This window comes from Carassius auratus, chromosome 14 (assembly GCF_003368295.1).
Source record: "Carassius auratus strain Wakin chromosome 14, ASM336829v1, whole genome shotgun sequence".
Classification (NCBI taxonomy): domain Eukaryota; kingdom Metazoa; phylum Chordata; class Actinopteri; order Cypriniformes; family Cyprinidae; genus Carassius; species Carassius auratus.
This window is the reverse complement of record NC_039256.1, coordinates 32,754,331-32,772,962: the sequence shown is the minus strand read 5'-3', so window position 1 is coordinate 32,772,962 and position 18,632 is coordinate 32,754,331. Positions and strand designations below refer to the sequence as shown.

The following is an 18,632-nucleotide window of genomic DNA, read 5'->3' as shown; positions in this document are numbered from 1 at the left end:
GGTCTGAGAGGAAATCTGCAAATTCTTTTAGGAATTCTGTATACGGCCCTGGTGGTCTATACACAGTAGCCAGAGCAAGAGATACATTAGATTTCTTTTGCATGTCTGACAGTGTAACATTTAGCATTAGTATTTCAAAAGAGTTAAACCTGTATCCTGTTTTCTGGGTAACATTGAGAATATCACTACATATTGTTGCAACACCCCCGCCACGACCAGTCTGACGGGGCTCATGTTTATAACAGTAGTTTGGTGGAGTAGACTCATTTAGACCAAAATAATCATTTGGTTTTAGCCAGGTTTCAGTCAAGCAGAGTAAATCAAAACTATTATCTGTGATCATTTCATTTACAATAACTGCTTTTGGTGTGAGTGATCTAATATTTATGAGCCCAAACTTTAAAAATTGTTTTTGTTCATTTACTTTACATTTTTCTGGTTTAATTACGATAAGATTTTTTCTAGATCCTACATTATATTTATATTTATATTTTGACCTCACTATTCGGGGAACAGACACAGTCTTAATAGGTTTTACAGCACAAGTACTTTTATCATTTAAGCGGGTGGAACAAAACTCATCATAATGGTTATTTGAGAATTGACTTACTAGTCACATGGAGCGAAGTGTCCTGGAGATGTTGTCAGAGAGAAGCTCCGCTCCGACTCGACTGGGGTGTAATCCATCAGCACGAAACAGCCTTGGACGCTCCCAGAAAAGATTCCAGTTATTAACAAATAGCAGTTTCTGTTCTTTACACCATGACAACAACCATTCATTTAAAGCAAAAAGTCTACTGAACCTTTCGTGTCCTCGTCGATACGTGGGCAGTGGTCCTGACACGACGATCGTCGCCGCGGGCGTCGTGCTGCGAACCGTCTCGATCAGGCTCCTGAAGTCCCTCTTCAGCGTCTCCGTCTGCCGCAGCGTGGTGTCGTTAACCCCGGCGTGAAGCACGACCGCTCTCGGGCTCTCGTCGTCCTTCAGGATCGCGGGTATCTGCGCAGAAACATCGAGAACACGAGCACCAGGCAAACAATGAGTGTGCACTTTACCTTCGGCTAACGTAGCACTTACGTGTCGGACGATGGAGTGTAGTGATCTTTTTGAAAAGATCACTACCGAAGTGGCTCCCATCTCTGATGGGCAAAGAGATTGAAGTGAAGCGAGTGCATAGTGTACACAAGGCTCTCCTCAGATCGCGTTAACCATGGGTTTTCATCTTCAAACTGTTGTGATACACAGACAGGGAGCTCTTTTTGTGGGCCGCCAGACTTCAAGCCCCAGTGAAAACATCTTACAGAGCAATGCTGTCTTAATTTTTAGAGTTTTCTCTGTTCACCGCATAAAGAAGTGCATTAGCGCCAGTTAGGAAGTAAATGAGAGAAGCTGGCATCCAGAATTTCCCTCTGTATCCTGCAACGCTAAAAGTCATTCTCAATCAAGCTCAACCTAAAATGTAATTCTCCCCGCAAGAAGCAAGAGGTGTCCTAATATTGTGCAAAGGACTTACTACTTATATTACTATTTTAGATCAAATTTGTGATGCAGGTGGTAGAATAGCACTTATAAAAACAAAAGTGGAGAACAGGAATATTGTATATATTTGAGTTTTTGACCCTTGCATTCCTGACCCTACTTTTTTCTATGTTGTTTCAACCTATCGCTTGAAATGTTTGAATTTGGAAATTGAATTGGGTGCAGAAACAAATTCTGTAATGTTTCATATCCCAGATAGATCTTGACCAAAGGAATCACACTGTTTATTCTGACAAATTTCGGCAATATGTAACCTTATGCTGTGTTCACACCAAATGCTGTTGTTTCAACCTATCGCGCCGAATGACACGAATTGACACGCGAATAGAGCGCTTCGCGCGAAATGAACGTTAAGCGCGAATAATGCTTTTTGTGCATTTAGCGTTTGATGCGAATTCGCGTCTGCCGCCAGAGTTGAAATATTTGAACTTTGGCGTCAATTCGCACCGCGTTAAACAATCAGGAGCCTGCTAGGAGTTACTCATTCAACAGTATGTTCCTGCAACCTCCGGTTGTGCAGGAATACCCTTCTCCACTCATTCAACAAGGAGGAACGACTGATGTTGTCAGTGAGCAGTCAACCGGAGCTATATGACAAAAGTTCATATTTCTATAGAGACAGGAATAAAAAGGATCTATATATAATATAAAACATATTAATAGATCAATTGAATAAAGGCCAAAGATAAGAAACGTTTCATTTTACCCCAAACTAATTATATTTTATCTTGAACCACTAAAGAGACATCAGAGCCAGCGGCAAATGTCAGAAGATCTAGCCGAGGTGAGGCTGCTCTCTGCGGATACATGATGACGGAGCTCCCGCTGATTGCATGGAGCTCATCTCCGAGATCGGCGAAACACATTTTTTTAAATTGACGCTGTCATTATAAATAAACCGCATATTTGAGTTTAAAACAACTACATTCTCGCCTGAAATACTTTTAAAACTATATTTCATGACACAATAACAGTAATATTTTGAAAATTATCCGAATAAAAATGGCGGTTGAAAATGCTGCGTGAACTCAGCTGGCAGAAGCCCCCCCCCATGACGCGAATTCGCGTCTGTTGTGAAGTTAATTTAACATGCGAATGATCTCAAAATGGTCAAGCGGCAAACTAGACGCGGTAGACGCGAATTTGACACTCTATTCGCGTTTGGTGTGAACACAGCATTATCCTCATTGTTGGATAGTTGGTGTTTATTAAATCCTTCTGCTAAGTATTTCAACTTTTACTCTGCAATCATAAATCCTATTAACGAATAGACTACATTTTCATTTCTACTTCTTTATTTTCAGCTGTTTTGTGATGCCGATATCTGTTCCTTATCTTTGTTGGACCATGATAGAAATGTGTGCAGATTTTCTTTGATCCTACAGTCATCTCATAGCACTAGATTTAACCCTAAATAGTTACAAGATGAACACTTTTCCAGTCAATTCATAAGTAAATTTGCTGAGTTCACTGAAATTAACCAATGTTCAGTGGCTGACCAGCAAAAACTTTGGAATGCAGTGTTTTTTGTCATTTGTTTTAATTTATTTTTAAATTAATTGTGTGCTTTCTGTTGCTTAAAATGTTAATTGACTGCATTCACTGTATGTTAGAGTATTCATTGACTGTAAAAAAGTGATCGTTCAATATGCTTTTGACTTTTGACTGCAAATACAGTTTTATTTCAATGCATGCTATTTCTAACACTGATTTTTTACACACAAATTAAACATGTTAAAAGTCATCAAAGAACAAATACAAAACAGACACTCCAAAACGGATAAAGATTTTCAAACAGATAAAACATCTAAACAGATGCTGAAAATGAAGAGATATCAACCATTACAAACCTAATAAGTAAATGAGCAAGAGCAGAAATATGAAAATAAACACAAAATGACTTCACAATCTGACAGATATGATTCAGAGAAATAAAAGACAGGTGAAAGCTGGATTGATGTGAAATTATAAAGTTATTTCTCATAGATGTGATGATCTGCTGCTGCTCTCATGAATCTTCTGCTGTGTGTTCATGTCCTTCTCTAAATCTTCTCATCCTCACTTTCTGATCTTCCTGTTTTTTTTTTCCTAAACACATCATCATCATCTTCACCATCATCATCTTCACACTCTTAATATTTGAATGTCAAATCCATAAATGATGATGATAAATGTCTCTCACCTGATGTGTGTCTCATGTAGATGTGAAAAGCTCCTAACAGACCGAACAGAACCATCAGCTGAAGACACCAGACCACAACAAACACCAGAGACACTGAACACAATAAAAATCAAGAATCAGACACAAAACAAAACCCATCCTTCATGATTGCAGGAGTGTATTTGTTAAACTACTACCACATTCTGATGTCTGTGTGATGCTGGTCACTGCAGAGGTCACACTAGAGGTCACAGGTGCAGTAGTTGATGCTGTAATTAAACATCAGCACAGAATCAGCTGCTTTCTCTCTGAAGCACATCAAAACAATTCACTGCTGAGATCAAACTGAAACAAACTAGTCATGCTATGGCTTTCAAGAACGGACTCTATACACGGTCACTTCGGCGTTGTTCCTAAGGTTGCTTACTTAAAGGTCCCATTCTTCGTGATCCCATGTTTTAAACTTTAGTTAGTGTGCAATGTTGTTGTTAGAGTATAAATAATATCTGTAAAATTCTAAAGCTCAAAGTTCAATGCCAAGCGAGATATTTTATTTAACAGAATTTGCCTACAAAAAACGACCCGTTTGGACTACATCCCTCTAGTTCCTGCAGTAATGACGTCACTAAAACAGTTTTTTGACTAACCTCCACCCACATGAATTCACAAACAGGGGGGCGTGGTCTTGTTACGCTCCGACGGAGAAGCGGAAGAGTTGCATTTGTGTTTGTCGCCATGTCGTCGAACGCTGTTATTTTCAGAGTCCAATCATCTTTGTTTGGCCTTCCCAGGGACGTTGTACTTGGAGATTAATGGTTACAATTTATGTATAACTCGGTTCCCGAAAATTATAATCCACGTGTAAAACTATGTGCAGCACATTTTGCAGAGGACAACTTCCTCAATCTCAATCAGTTTGATGCCGGATTCGCACAAAGATTATTCTTGAAAGATGGAGCAGTTCCCTCTCTGTCTGGAGAAGGCGTTGTTTATGGACCAAAACCAGTGTATTTTATTATTTAAGTTGGTGCGTTTAACAGTTTCTGTAACGTATTACACAAAGGGCAATGCTGTTTAGCTTTGTTAACTAGATGTTAGGGGTGTGCAAAAAAAAACGATTGCGATTTTCATGCGCATCTCGTCAGTAAAAATGCTCCTGTGAGTACATCTCCAGCACATGCTCCTGCCCACTTGCTTCTCAAAACTAGTCCAATCGTGTTACCAGGAGGGCAGCCTGCGCTCAGCTGCTGTCGAATCACAACACAGGAACCGCTGGCCCAATCAGAACTCGTTACTTATTTCTGAAGGAGGGGCTTTAGGAAGCCATCAGCCGTTTTTATGAGAGTGAAAACAGCGGTATACAGATAGGTGAATTGTGTGAAAAATACTGTGTTTTTTTTACACGCGAAACATGAATACAAGTTATATTGCACACTGTAAACACAATCAAAGCTTCAAAAAAGTGCATATAACGGGACCTTTAAATCCGTTGCAGAGCTTTCAAAATGGAAAAAAAAATAATGAAAAAGAAGGGTTAAAACTCATTAAGGAAGTAAGTAACATGGCTTGAATCATATAATTTGTCAAGCCTTTTTGGTATTGTTAAATACATTAAAGAAATGAGATTAATCAGGAGAATATATATACTATATATTGCTTATTAGTGCTTCACACTCCAGTCCAGTTGGTGGAAGTAAATACACCAAAAGTTGGTTTGACATCCACTTTAAAATGTCATTCACTGTGCTGTTGTAACTGATCAGTGTCACGTTGGTGAGATTAGTTAGCGCCGCACTGTCAGTTCAGTGGCGCTGGTAAACACGTCCTTTCTGAGCTGTCGAGTTGGTTACCCTTTCATACCGCGCTGTTTCACCCTACTTTTGGTGTGTTTGGCTTCCCATACGTTCCCCTGCAGCCAGCAGGAGAATGGTGACGCAGGGACTTGCTGAGTGACAACAGTGTGAAGAATTCCCCGGAGTGGTAAGTGATGAGTCAGGTGTAGAATCCACAATGAGACTGGAACCGGTACAGCTTGACATGACGAACTTAATGCAGTTGAAGGAACACACGAGGAGAACTTAAACAGGAAACAACACGGGGAAACTCCAACAATGATCTGACAAACATGAGACGAAAGACAGGGCAGTGAATAGGCTTAGGAAATGACATGCAGATAAAGCCCACATCAAACAATCAGTCTTATGAGAAATCCACATTCTTGGATACCAAATATCACAACCCTGAATATAAGACAGTTGCACCCAGTAACTTACAAAACTCCTGGCAAAATTTGGACACAAATTGGGGTCCCCTGTCGAAAACCACATCCATTGGGAGGCCATGTAGCCGAAAGACGTGATCTACAGCAGTTTCCGCTGTCTCCTTGGCAGACGGTAATTTGGGCAAGGGAATAAAATGAGCTGCCTTCGAGAACCAGTCCACTATGGTCAAAATGACCATTTTCCCCTGTGAGTGTGTGAGGGCAGTAATTAAATCTAGCGCTATTTGGGACCAGGGTCTTGAAGGGACCAACAGCGGTTGTAGTAGCCCATCTGGGGATCGATTGGAAGTCTTACCAGTGGCACAAACCGAACAAGCCAAAACAAAATTGCGAATCTCGTAAGCCATCAATGGCCACCAGAATCGTTGCTTGATCTTTCTGACCCTCGATTCGACCTCCCATGTCAGAGTGGAGATGACTAATATCTCGGGTAAAATAGACTCGGGAGTAGATGGGCGTTCGGAAGGATTAAAAAATACGTGACAAAGAAACGGGTTTGACATTTTTTGAACCCGAGCGGTAAAAGTGAGAAAAAATTTAATCGTCCGAAAAAAGTGCCCATTGAGCCTGCCTGGAGTTAAGTCTCTTAGCAGACCTGATATATTCCAGGTTCTTGTGATCAGTCCAAATGATAAAAGGTACCACCGGCCCTTCTAACCAATGATGCCATTCTTCCAATGCTAATTTGACTGCCAACAACTCTCTGTTCCCAATGTCATAATTACATTCGGCGGCTGATAAATGATTGGAAAGAAATGCGCAGGGATGCATCTTGTCATCTGTAGAAGAACGCTGAGATAGAACTGCACCTACCCCCACCTCTGATGCATCAACCTCCACCACGAACTGACGTGAAGGATCAGGGGCTATGAGAATGGGGGCCTAAATGAATCAGCTCTTAAGTTTAGCAAATACAGCCTCAGTTGTATCAGACCACCTGAATGTCATTCTGGGGCAGGTCAAGGAGTGGCTAGTTGGCTGAAATTGGGGATGAAACGCCAGTAAAAACTGGCAAACCCCAGAAACCTCTGTAGGGCCTTACGGGAATCTGGACTTGGCCAATCTACCACAGCTTTAACCTTGTCAGGGTCCATACGTACTCACTCAGACGAGACGATGTATCCTAGAAAGGAAACAGACTGTGCTTGAAAATCACATTTCTCTGCCTTGACAAAAAGACCTTTCTCTAGCAGCCTCTGAAGCACTCGTCTGACGTGCTGAACGTGTTCCTGGAGAGAAGATGAAAAAATCTATATGTCATCCAGGTAGACATATATTAATTGATCTACCATGTCTCTCAGCACGTCATTCACAAGTGCCTGGAAAATAACTGAACGGCATAACCACATTTTAAAAATTCCATCTGGGGGTGTTAAAAGTTGTTTTCCATTCCCCCCTTCTGATTATGAACCAAATGATAAGCGTTACATAAATAAATCCAAGTTTGTGAAAACAGATGCTCCCTGCAGCCTCTCAAAAGCTGAAGACATCAACAGCAAAGGATAGGTATTCTTTACCATGATGTTTTTCAGTCTTCTGTAAACAATACAAGGTCGCAAGGAACCAATCTTCTTCCCCACAAAAAAGAATCTCACCCCCACTGGAGAAGAGGAAGATCGGATGAACCCCGCTGCCAGAGAATCAGAAATATATTTCTCCATGGCCTCCCTCTTGGGAACAGAAAGAGAGTAAAGCTTGCCCTTACCTGGCAATAGATCTATAGCACAGTCATAGGGACAATGCGGAGGGAGAGAAGCAGCACGGGACTTACTGAACACTTCCTTTAGATACAAATACTCCATGGGCATGTTTGATAAGTCCACTGCCTTCTCCTGAAACACAGAAACAGAAATAGATGGACTAGCAGACACAAGACAAGACTCATAACACTGAGTGCTCCATTCGGTAATTAAGTGCTGGCGCCAATCCACCCTGGGGTTGTGTAAAGTAAGCCAGGGGTGACAAGAACTATGGGTGCCAAAGGGGAGTCCATGAGGAAAAACCTGATGGTCTCAGTGTGGTTGCCTGACATGGAAAAGGTTATAGGACCGGTAGTAAGGGAGATACTGGGGAGTAACAGAGACCTGTCTGGTGAGTGGTGTGATGGGGAGGTGGAATTTCTGGGCGAAGTGAGTGTCCATGAAATTACCCTCGGCTCCGGGGGTCCAGTAAGGCTTGGCAGGTGTGAGTGTGGTTGGCCCATCTCAGTCTTACCGGAAGGAGAGTGGATTTTGAGGACTTCTCAGCTGAGAACCCACCTGATAGTAGCCTTTTCATTACTATCGGGCCTGCTCTTTTACTGGACACGAATGTAGGAAATGGCCCGTTCCTCCTCAGTATAGACAAATTTCCTCAGGGCCTCCGCCTCTCTTGTCCTTGCTGGTCGATCGGCCTTCAGGGCCTCCGAATCTACGGTTAGGATGAGTGCACCGTTCCATGCAGTTGAGATGAGCATCTACATGCAGCGCCAGGTCAACAAATCCGTTGAGACTCTGAGGGAGGTCCAAGATGTATATTTCCCTTTGGACACGGTCGGCCAGACTATGCAAGAACATGTCCCACTGCGCCTCCTTGTTCCATCTGCACTCTGCTGCCAATGTTCTGTACTCGATAGAGTAGTCGACTACCGTACGATCACCTTGTCTTAGATCTGCGCGGAGTCTGGCAGCGTCCTTTCCTGCTACCACATGGTCGAAGACCCTCTTCATCTCGGCAGCAAGTGCCTGGAACGAGGTGCAGCATGCCGCCATCCCCCATAGCACTGGCTGACCCGTGAGGAGGGTGAGCACAAATGCCACCTTGGACTCTTCTCTCTCAAAGGTCCTGGGCTGTAGGGAAAAGTTCATAGAGTACCTTGTGAGAAAGGCTATGAAAAAATTGCACTCACCAGCATAGCTCTGAGGAATGGATAGGCGCGGCTCAGGTTGGTTACTCGGCTCCGGTGGTGTGGGCGGTGCAGTGGGATTACTCAGGAGTGCTGCTGATCCATATTGTATCTGTTACTGCCACTTATGTTTATATAATGCTCTGTCTGTGTCTTTCTGTCTATGGGCACTGAAGTCACTCAAAAATTTCAGTGCTCTCCACATACATATGTCTATTTTGTCTTGTTATTGTCACTGTATGTCTGAGCCTCATCACAAGCATTTTAATGCCCAGTTTCCCCCAGTGTTATGCAAATGACAAATAAAACCTCTTGACCTTGTCCTCTTGATAAGTCAGTAAAGTCAGTGAAGTGGAACTTGCTGCATCTCTAATGTTGGTCAGATAGTTCTGTTTCGTGAAAGATAAGCAGATGCAAGTTGCAAGTAAAATAACTCTTTATTGAGAAAACAGCAAAAGCTCTTCCCATTGCAGCCAGCAGGAGAGTGGTGACGCAGGGATTTCCATGGGCAATCCAGATAAGGTGAGTGATGACAGTGTGAAGAATTCCCCGGAGTGGTGAGTGATGAGTCAGGTGTGGTACAGCTTGATGCGATGAACTCAATGCAGCCGAAGGAACACACGAGGAGAACTTAAACAAGAGGAACTTAAACACGGGGAAACTCCAACAATTATCTGACAGACATGAGACGAAAGACAGGGCATTAAATAGGAAATTACCTGAAGCTGCCGCTGATTACTGATGATCAGCGGTTATGCCCACATCAAGCAATCACATATTGCCCAATTGATTTTAAACTCTTTACATCTACTACTAAATCCACTTGTTGTGAGTTTCTTCGTCCAGGGGAGAAATGTGAAAAACCCTTTGAGAAGCCTCACAAAGCAGGACACAGCAATAGTGTGACAAACCTCCTTCATGGATGTTTAACTTTCTGGAACTATTCATTAAATAAGTATATTACTGTGGTATACTTTGTAATAGGGATGTCCAGATCCGATCACGTGATCGAAAATCGGGCCTATAGCGTGGTTTCAGACTCGATTGGAATCGGACATTGGCTCTGTATCAGGACTCCGATATATATATATATATTCTCATTAATTTTTAACACATCTTTAGTTATACGATGGCACAGAGTTAGACCCTTTTGACTCAGAAACACCAACGCGTGCGGCATCACTTTGTTTTCAAGAGCTGGTGTGAATAAATATAGATTCAAACTCAAAGAGACATGATAGTCTGCGCAGGACCTGATATTTCATTCAGACCCAGAATACAGCGAGTTGAACATCACAGAGCGCTAAACTCTCATGTAGTGTGTGTTTCATTCATACTCGAAGCCGGAGCGCGATCTCGCGCTGATAACAGGAATTTCCTAACATGGACAAAAGCGTCCAGCTATCGCTGTGGTGCTCACAGGAAAACAGGAACTTATGCAAACACGAAGACATTAATATATGATCACGACAATAAATTGTTTTTCAAGTCATCTCCAGCAGGTGATAAATAAAGTATATGAACAATGCAGTGCTAATTGACATAGCATTTATTACAGTATAGAAACTATTCTTCCTTATTATGTGATAAACAGTGTTTGTAGTATATAAACAGATCATTATTATTTGTTATTGTCCAGCATTTATAGATTTCTAAGCCAATTAAAAGCTAGAAATTACAGAAAAATTTAAGTTGCCTATACTACCAGTCAGAAATTTTTGAACAGTAAGCTTGTTAATGTTTTTTGGTGAAAGTCCCTTCTGTTCACCAATCCTGCATTTATTTGATCCAAAGTACAGCAAAAAAGTAAGATTTTGAAATACTTTTACTAGCCTATTTAAAATAGCTGTTGTATGTTTGAATGTATTTCAATATGTAATTTATTGAACATCCTGGATCTGTTTTTTCGCTCTTCTTTATTCTTTTTTTTAATGTATTATAAAAGTATCAGATCGGGACTCGGTATCGGCAGATACTCAAAATCAAATGACTCGGACTAGGACTCAAGAGAACCTGATCAGGACATCCCTACTGTGTAATATTATAACAATAAAATGTATAAATATTTTTATATTTTTTATAGTTTTATATTAATCGTTACTTGACAAAAGATTGCAACTGGTAATGCACTCACGCTATGGCTGAATAAAGACTGGAAGCTTTTATGCATCCTGAGATTTCGCCACAAATATGCAAGCTACGTGCCGTGCATAGAGTCCATTAAGAGCCCAGTTAAGAATCTTGACTGTTCTTCATCATTGGTGCTGCTGTGGTTTATATACACACACAAACATATATATATATATATATATATATATATATATATATATATATATATATATATATATATATATATATATATATATATATATATATATATGGTGAGATTTTAATACATATACACACACACATACATACATATATATATATATCTCACCAGGACAGGGTTTGAGTCTAATGGTCTTCTGTGCGTGACTGACTTGGTTCTTCACGCTGCAGCTGATGTTTCCTTCAGTTCCTTCATCCAGATCAATGCTGCTGTTTCCAACCATTTGTCCTTCTTCTAGTATTTTTCCATTCAGAGCCCACCTGTAGAAGAGCTGATCCCCCTCAGAGGAGCAGAACACTGAAGTCTGATTGGAGGAGCAGATGATTGACACTTCAAATGAGCCAATAGGAGCTGGAGGGAGGGACAAATGACAGTCAACAAATAACCAGAGTCAGTGTCAAGACAGAATGAGTCTGATTGAGAGATTTTGTGTACCTTCAACAATTATATGAAGATCACTGTGCATTGCCATATCTATCTCAAGGACATATGATGTGTAGCTTCCTGAATCTTTTCTGGTCACATTGTTTATGGTCAGAGTCATATTATCAAAGAAGAAATCAGATCTGTTTCTGATGGATTCATGTTTATGCTCTTTATTTTCTGTTATGCTAAAAAGATCCAGTCTACTGCCATCATTTAACGTCTTAAACAAATAAAGTTCATCATATGTAGGGTACAGCTTCATCTGCAGACTGAGTTTGTGTCCCAGAGCTGCGTAACATCGTTTGATCGAATTTAATTCATCAAATGTGCAAATCTGATCCAGACCTGAAGAACAAAACACACACAAGATGAAATGTACCAACATTGACAGAGTCAGAGTGTTACTGCTGCTAGAAATATCATCTCTCTCATCATGAATTTCAACAGACACAAATTACACAAACATTCATCATCAAGTTCTACAGAAGACACAAATCAGACTCTTGATTTCATATCAGGTTTATTAAATTATGTTCTTAATCATTATCTAAAAACATAATAAAATGGTTTAACAAGTGGAGTTTTTCTTCATGCCCCAAGCCAGGGACGTAGCCATCTTTTCGAAAGTGAGGGGGACAGAAATTACACAAATACACATACACAGACACTATATATATATATCACATTTATATAACATTTCTGTAATCTACATTGCCTACTAGTCAACAGTTTTTTAACAGTAAGATTTTTAATGTTTTGAAAGAAGTCTCTTCTGCTCACGAAGCCTGCATTTATTTGATCCAAAGTACAGCAAAAGCACTAATATTGTGAAATATTTATACTATTTAAAATAACAGTTTTCTATTTGAATATATTTTAAATGTAATGTATTCCTGTGATCAAAGGTGAATTTTCAGCATCATTACTCCAGTCTTCAGTGTCACATCCTTCAGAAATCATTCTTAATATGCTGATTTGCTGATTATCAATATTTAAAACAGATGAGTACTATTTTTTTCAGTGTTCTTTGATGAATTGAAGGATCCACAGATCAGCATTTATGTGAAATAAAAAGCTTCTGCAACATTATACACTCTATCATTCAAAAGCTTAGTAAGTGTATATATATATATATATATATATATATATATATATATATATATATATATATATATACATTCATAAAATGTATTTATTTTATTTTTTAATTATAGAAATTAATACTTTTATTTAGCAAGGATTCTTTAAATTGTTCAAAAGTGATGTCAAAGACATTATTTTAAAAGAGATTTCTATTTCAGATAAATGCTCTCTTCTGAACTGTGTATTCATCAAAGAAACCTGAAAACATTCTACTCAGCTGTTTTCAACATTATCATAATAAGATAGCTTTTAAGTGGCTTAGAAATCTATAACTGCTGGACTACTACAAGCACTTTTTTATCATATAATAAGACAGAATAGTTTCTATACTGTAATAAATGCTATGTCAATTAGCACTGCATTGTTCATATACTTTATTTATCACCTGCTGGAGATTTTTTTTGGACTTGAAAAAAACTAAACAACTGTTTTCATACAGCGATAGCTGGAGGCTGTTGCCCACATTAGGAGTTTCCTGGTATGTCTTTCTGCGCGAGAGTGCCTCCGGCTTTGAGTATGAATGAAACACACACTGCAGGAGAGTTTAGCGCTCTGTGATGTTCATCTCGCTGTATTCTGGGTCCGAAAAAAACATCAGGTCATGCGCAGACTATCCTGTCTCTTTGAGTTTAAATCTATATTTATTCACCCCAGCTCTTGAAAACCTCTATACCAACACACTTGCCCGAAAAAGTGCAGGGGACGAAGTTCTGTGATGATAAAAGTGTTGGCACACTTCCCCCGCATCCCCCGCGTAATCTACGCCCCTGCCCCAAGCACTTTTTGAAAACAATTGGAAAAAATAGCAAGTGGAAGACATTTATAACACAGAAAAAGCATCTCCAATATATCGTTGCTCATAATTTAATTCATATAACATTAAATACATTTGCACCAGCCAAAATCAGAGATCTGCTGTATAATCCTTAGCTGCCATGCAAATATCTGGATTTATAAATAAAAGGTGGTATGTGTGCACAATAAAATTAGAAAAATCTGTAATTTTTGAATGCACTACCATCTTAATGTTTAATGATACCAATAATTGTTATGAAATTTCTGCTTTGAATTCACACATCACATTTTGAGTGTAAAGAACATACTTTCATGCAAATAATGACTGCAACAAAACGGTTAAAATGTAATTTATTATTACTGATATATAGAATTTATAGGAATGTGGAAGTTAGAGATCTGATATCTGCACCGATCTGCACCGGAACCATGTGATAATGTGTGAAAAAAAAAAAAAAAAAAAAAAAAAAACTTTGTTTGAAAGCTCCTGAAAAGGGAAAATAATTTGTACTTTTTGTATTTTGATACATAATCAGCACTTATATTTTACAGAATGAGATTTCTGAGGAGCTCTGTCAGCTGTGGGGGGAATTCAGACACCTGAAGTTTATTTCTGAATTTACACCACAAACTTTTATAGACACAACTATCACTTTGGGGTCTTTATCAAAGGCATCAAAGTTATTTATTTATTTTTTTCTGTAAGTTTTTAAAAACACTTGAATATTACAGTATTTTACTTCAGAGATTGATCTGATTGATCAGCATCATAAGAGTCTGATGTGAAAGTGACTCACATGCAGCAGTTTGCAGCAGCATCAGTCCAAAGATGAGCATCATTTCTCTAAAGTCCAGTTTCAGAAGAACTCAATCCCAGCAGAAGAGTGTGATGATCTGTGTTCTGGCTCTCATCAAGTGTCTTCACAGCATAATGAGAAAATATCTGAAGAGGAAGCTTCCTCTTATAGGGGAAGATGATGATGCTGTTAGTCTGCACTAAAATAAATCTAAAGCGGACAGTGACACTAGGTGAAATGTGAAGGAGAAGAAAAGGAAGAAGTAACATTTATATCAAACTCTAGCTTGTTGCAACAATAAATAATGTTGTTGCGATTTTATCTAGTCAGGTTAGAATTAAGCATGGACAGTCTAAGCAGACTGATAACCCAGGGAAATTAGGGGTATAAGACCCCTATAGTGAAACGTTCAAGACACTTTCAAAGTCAGCTGAGATATAGAGCCTCCATGTGTGCCATCAATGCAAGGCCAGTTCAGATGTATTGTCATTTGTCAACTCCTTAACTTCAAAATAGCACCAATAATACAATGGCTCATTCAATGTAATTCACATTTATGCGTATAGTGCTTTTCACATTGCATATTTTTTTTCAAAGCTGCTTTGCAAAAATTCATGTCTTTATGTTACAAATATATATATATATTCATGAGATGGTATCAAAAAGTAAAGCTGTGAGAATTATATTATTAGTGTTTATAGTATTATTGTAGTATAATTTATAGTATCTAGAAATATCATATATACATTTTGAAGCAATGGTGAAATTATTATGTTGTATGATGATGCACAGCTGACATCATCTGTGGTACTCGCAGGAGTGGACACCTGATCTATTCAGAGGTGTGTTGGGTCAATTTAAGTCTTCATTAGAAGCTGGATCCAAAATTGAAGCTGTCTTAATCTCTAGTTACCTTGGGATGAGTCCAAATAAAAATGGTACAGTCAAACATGCAGGGTATAAGCTTTAACTTGGTGTAGTGAATGGTATTTTGAAAATGGAGTGTGCTGTGTTTGGGCATAGGTTTGATTTTGGCATTGTTGGTGACATAACAGACAACAGACATTTCATTGTTTGATAAAACTATTGCTAGGAACCATTTAGCAGTTGCTGGACATTGGTAGGATCATATAGTGTCCCTACACCCTTGAAAATTATAACAAATGATGTCAGACTTTGGAAACTTTAGTTTTCTCCTTAAATATGAAGAGGTCACAGATTAATTTATACAAATTTTGCAAAAGGCTTATGAACATAATCTAAGTCAGTCATTTCTGAGGAAGAATCATTAACTTTTTGCCATTGTAAGAACAAAATTTTCATCCCAAAATTTTCATGCAAATCTCATTTTGTAAGTGACTTTTATTTCTGATTTTAATTTTTTCTTTTAATTATTCAACTACTTGAAAGAGAAGGAGAAATAGGAAAATATAACTTAAGTTGTCTCCTTCTAGTTAAATTTCACATACATAAAAATCTGGCACGAAACCTCTGTTTTCTTTAAGAAGATCTAGTCAAGGACTTCAGAGCAAAGATCGCAAATCATTCATCTCACGAAATTATTCACAGACCTGCTCAAAAGACTCACAAAAGTCCTGATCTAAATCAAAAGATTCATGAATCAGAAATAGTCTAGGCTATTTCATTATGGCACAGCATTGATGATGCAATTACAAGTGCATTAAACAAACCGTCACTTCACTTAAACACAACTAGGTAATTTTCTGCTTAAGCTTTAGCTCTGTTCAGCAGTCAGTCGAATCCTCAATGTCTCTGTCACGCTGTCTAGTCTCTGTTTCCCTGGGTGTCCACTAGTGAGCTCACCTCCCCTTAGGCACTTCACCATAGGCACTAGAATTCCTCTAGTCTGGTCCTGTCTTCACAGTAATTGAACTCCTGTTAATTGCACCAGGTGCAGGAAATCTATTGTCATTAGCCTCCCTATATATTCCAGCCTTTTCCTGTTGTTTGTATGGAGTCCTTACCCTTCGTATCACCAGCTTTCTCGTCTTCCGAGATTCTCCCTTGCCTTTCTCGTCATCCGAGTTCCCTTTCCTTCCTGTTCCCTCTTTTTGGTTTGTTTGTTTTCATGGACTGCTTGTTTGGTTTTGAACCTGGCTTATGTTTTACAACGATTTTGGATTACCCTTATTGAATAATAAATCTTACCTGCATTTGGATCTCTCCCTCTCCCTGTACGTGTCTCTCTGGTGCATGTTCGTCACAGAAGGACTCCATCACAAAAGATCCAGCGGTATGTCTATTCATATTTCCTCCCCAGTCACCGAGCGGGTGAGGAATGGTTTTGAGGGTACCCACCTGGTCGTGTTCCATGGAACCAGGGGAGGCCGCTCAGGAGTGAGTGGTCAAGCGGAGGTCCGGCATCGCTCTCCACTGTGGCCCCCTGTTGACCGTGAGTTCGGTTGGGAACCGACATCTCACCATGGTGGACAGAGAGGGGAAATGAGGCGCAAGTCTGACGAGCCAGCGCGCCGCACAAGATGGCCGCCAGTCCAGTGCCGCTGCACAAGATGGCACCCAGCCCAGCGCCGCTGCGCAGAATGACCACCGGCCCAGCACCATTGCACAGAATGGCCGCCAACCCAGCACCACAAGGCAAGATGGAAGCCAGCCCAACACCACAGCACAAGATGACCGCCAGCTCAGCGCCACGAGGCAAGATGGATGCCAAACCAGCTCCACAGCATAAGATGGCCGCCAGCCCAGAGCCACAAGGCAAGATGGAGGCCAGCACAGCGCCACAGTACAAGATGGCCACCAACCCAGTGCCACTGCACAAGATGGCCGCCAGCTCGGAGCCACTGCAGAGGATGGCAGCTACAGTGGGCTTTCCTGAGTTGAGTCAGGTTCCCATTGACTCTCCAGAGTTGAGTCAGGTTCCGGTTGACCTTCCAGAGTCGAGTCATATTCCCGTTGACCCTCCAGAGTTGAGTCAGGTTCCGGTTGACCCTCCAGAGTTGAGTTAGGTTCCAGTGGACCATCCAGAGTCAAGTCATATTCCCGTCGACCCTCCAGAGTCAAGTCACGTTCCAGTTGATTCTCCAGAATCCAGTCAGGTTCCCGTTGACCCTCCAGAGTGGAGTCACGTTCCAGTTGATTCTCCAGAATCAAGTCAAATTCCTGTTGACCTTCCAGAGTCGAGTCAGGTGCCCGTTGATTTTCCAGAGTTGAGTCAGGTTCCGGTTGACCCTCCAGAGTCGATTCGGGTGCTCATGGACCCTCCAGAGTCAGGGTTAGTCACCGTCTACCTTCCAGAGTCAGGGTTAGTCACCGTCAACCTTCCAGAGTCAAGGTTAGTCACCGTTGATCTTCCAGAGTCAGGGTTAGTCACCGTCAACCTTCCAGAGTCAAGGTTAGTCACCGTTGATCTTCCAGAGTCAGGGCTAGTTCCTGTTGACCTTCCAGAGTCGAGTCAAATTCCAGTTGACTATCCAGAGTCGAGTCAGACTCCTGTTGACCATCCAGAGTCAAGTCACGTTCCAGTTGATCCTCTTGAATCAAGTCAGATTCCTGTTGACCTTCCAGAGTTGAGTCAGGTGCTCATGGACCCTCCAGAGTTGAGTCAGGTGCTCATGGACCCTCCAGAGTCAGGGTTAGTCACCGTCGACCTTCCAGAGTCAGGGCTAGTTCCTGTTGACATTCCTGAGTCGAGTCAGGTGCCCGTTGATTTTCCAAAGTTTAGTCAGGTTCCGGTTGACCCTCCAGAGTCGAGTCAGGTGCTCGTGGACCCTCCAGAGTCAGGGTTAGTCACCGTTGACCCCCTACAATCAGGGTTAGTCACCTTTGACCTTCCAGAATCAGGGCTAGTCACCATTGACCTTCCTGAGTCAGGACAAATCACCATTGACCTGAGTCAGGGCTAGTTACCATGGACTTTCCAGAGCCAAGGCTAGTCATCGTTGACCTTTCAGAGTCAAGTCAAGTCACCAGTGATCTTCATGAACAAAGGCAAGTCACCATTGGTCCGAGGCGGTTACACAATCGGTGGATGTGTTCTGAAAATCCAACTTCTTTTACATGCTAATTGTTTTTCCCGCTGTTCATTTCTCATTCAACGGAGGTCAGGCAAGAAAGAACAACATCTCAGGCCTAGTCACTAGCAACATGAACACACTGCAGTGTCGAATAATTGAACTGGCACAGATATATCTGCACCTGTACGATCATTTACGGAAAGACTTTAAAGATTAAGAGAAAGCATTTAATTCCTAGAAAGAAATTGTAGAGAAACATCCGAGACAAGTTTTTCAAAGCC

The 18,632-nt window shown here is 40.6% G+C and overlaps 1 protein-coding gene across 1 annotated transcript in view; it reads right to left on the bottom strand.

Annotated features, from left to right (window-relative positions):
• The window catches only part of LOC113114358 (uncharacterized), a 215,847-nt gene extending 204,403 nt beyond the window's left edge, over window positions 1-11,444 (bottom strand). The window contains exons 1-2 of the mRNA XM_026281269.1: window positions 11,304-11,444; window positions 3,723-3,815 (exon numbers count right to left, since the gene is read on the bottom strand). Of these exons, the coding sequence (XP_026137054.1) occupies window positions 3,723-3,815; window positions 11,304-11,418 (208 nt within the window). The 5' untranslated portion in view covers window positions 11,419-11,444. The remainder of the gene's footprint in view (window positions 1-3,722; window positions 3,816-11,303) is intronic.
• Window positions 11,445-18,632: the final 7,188 nt, after the last annotated feature.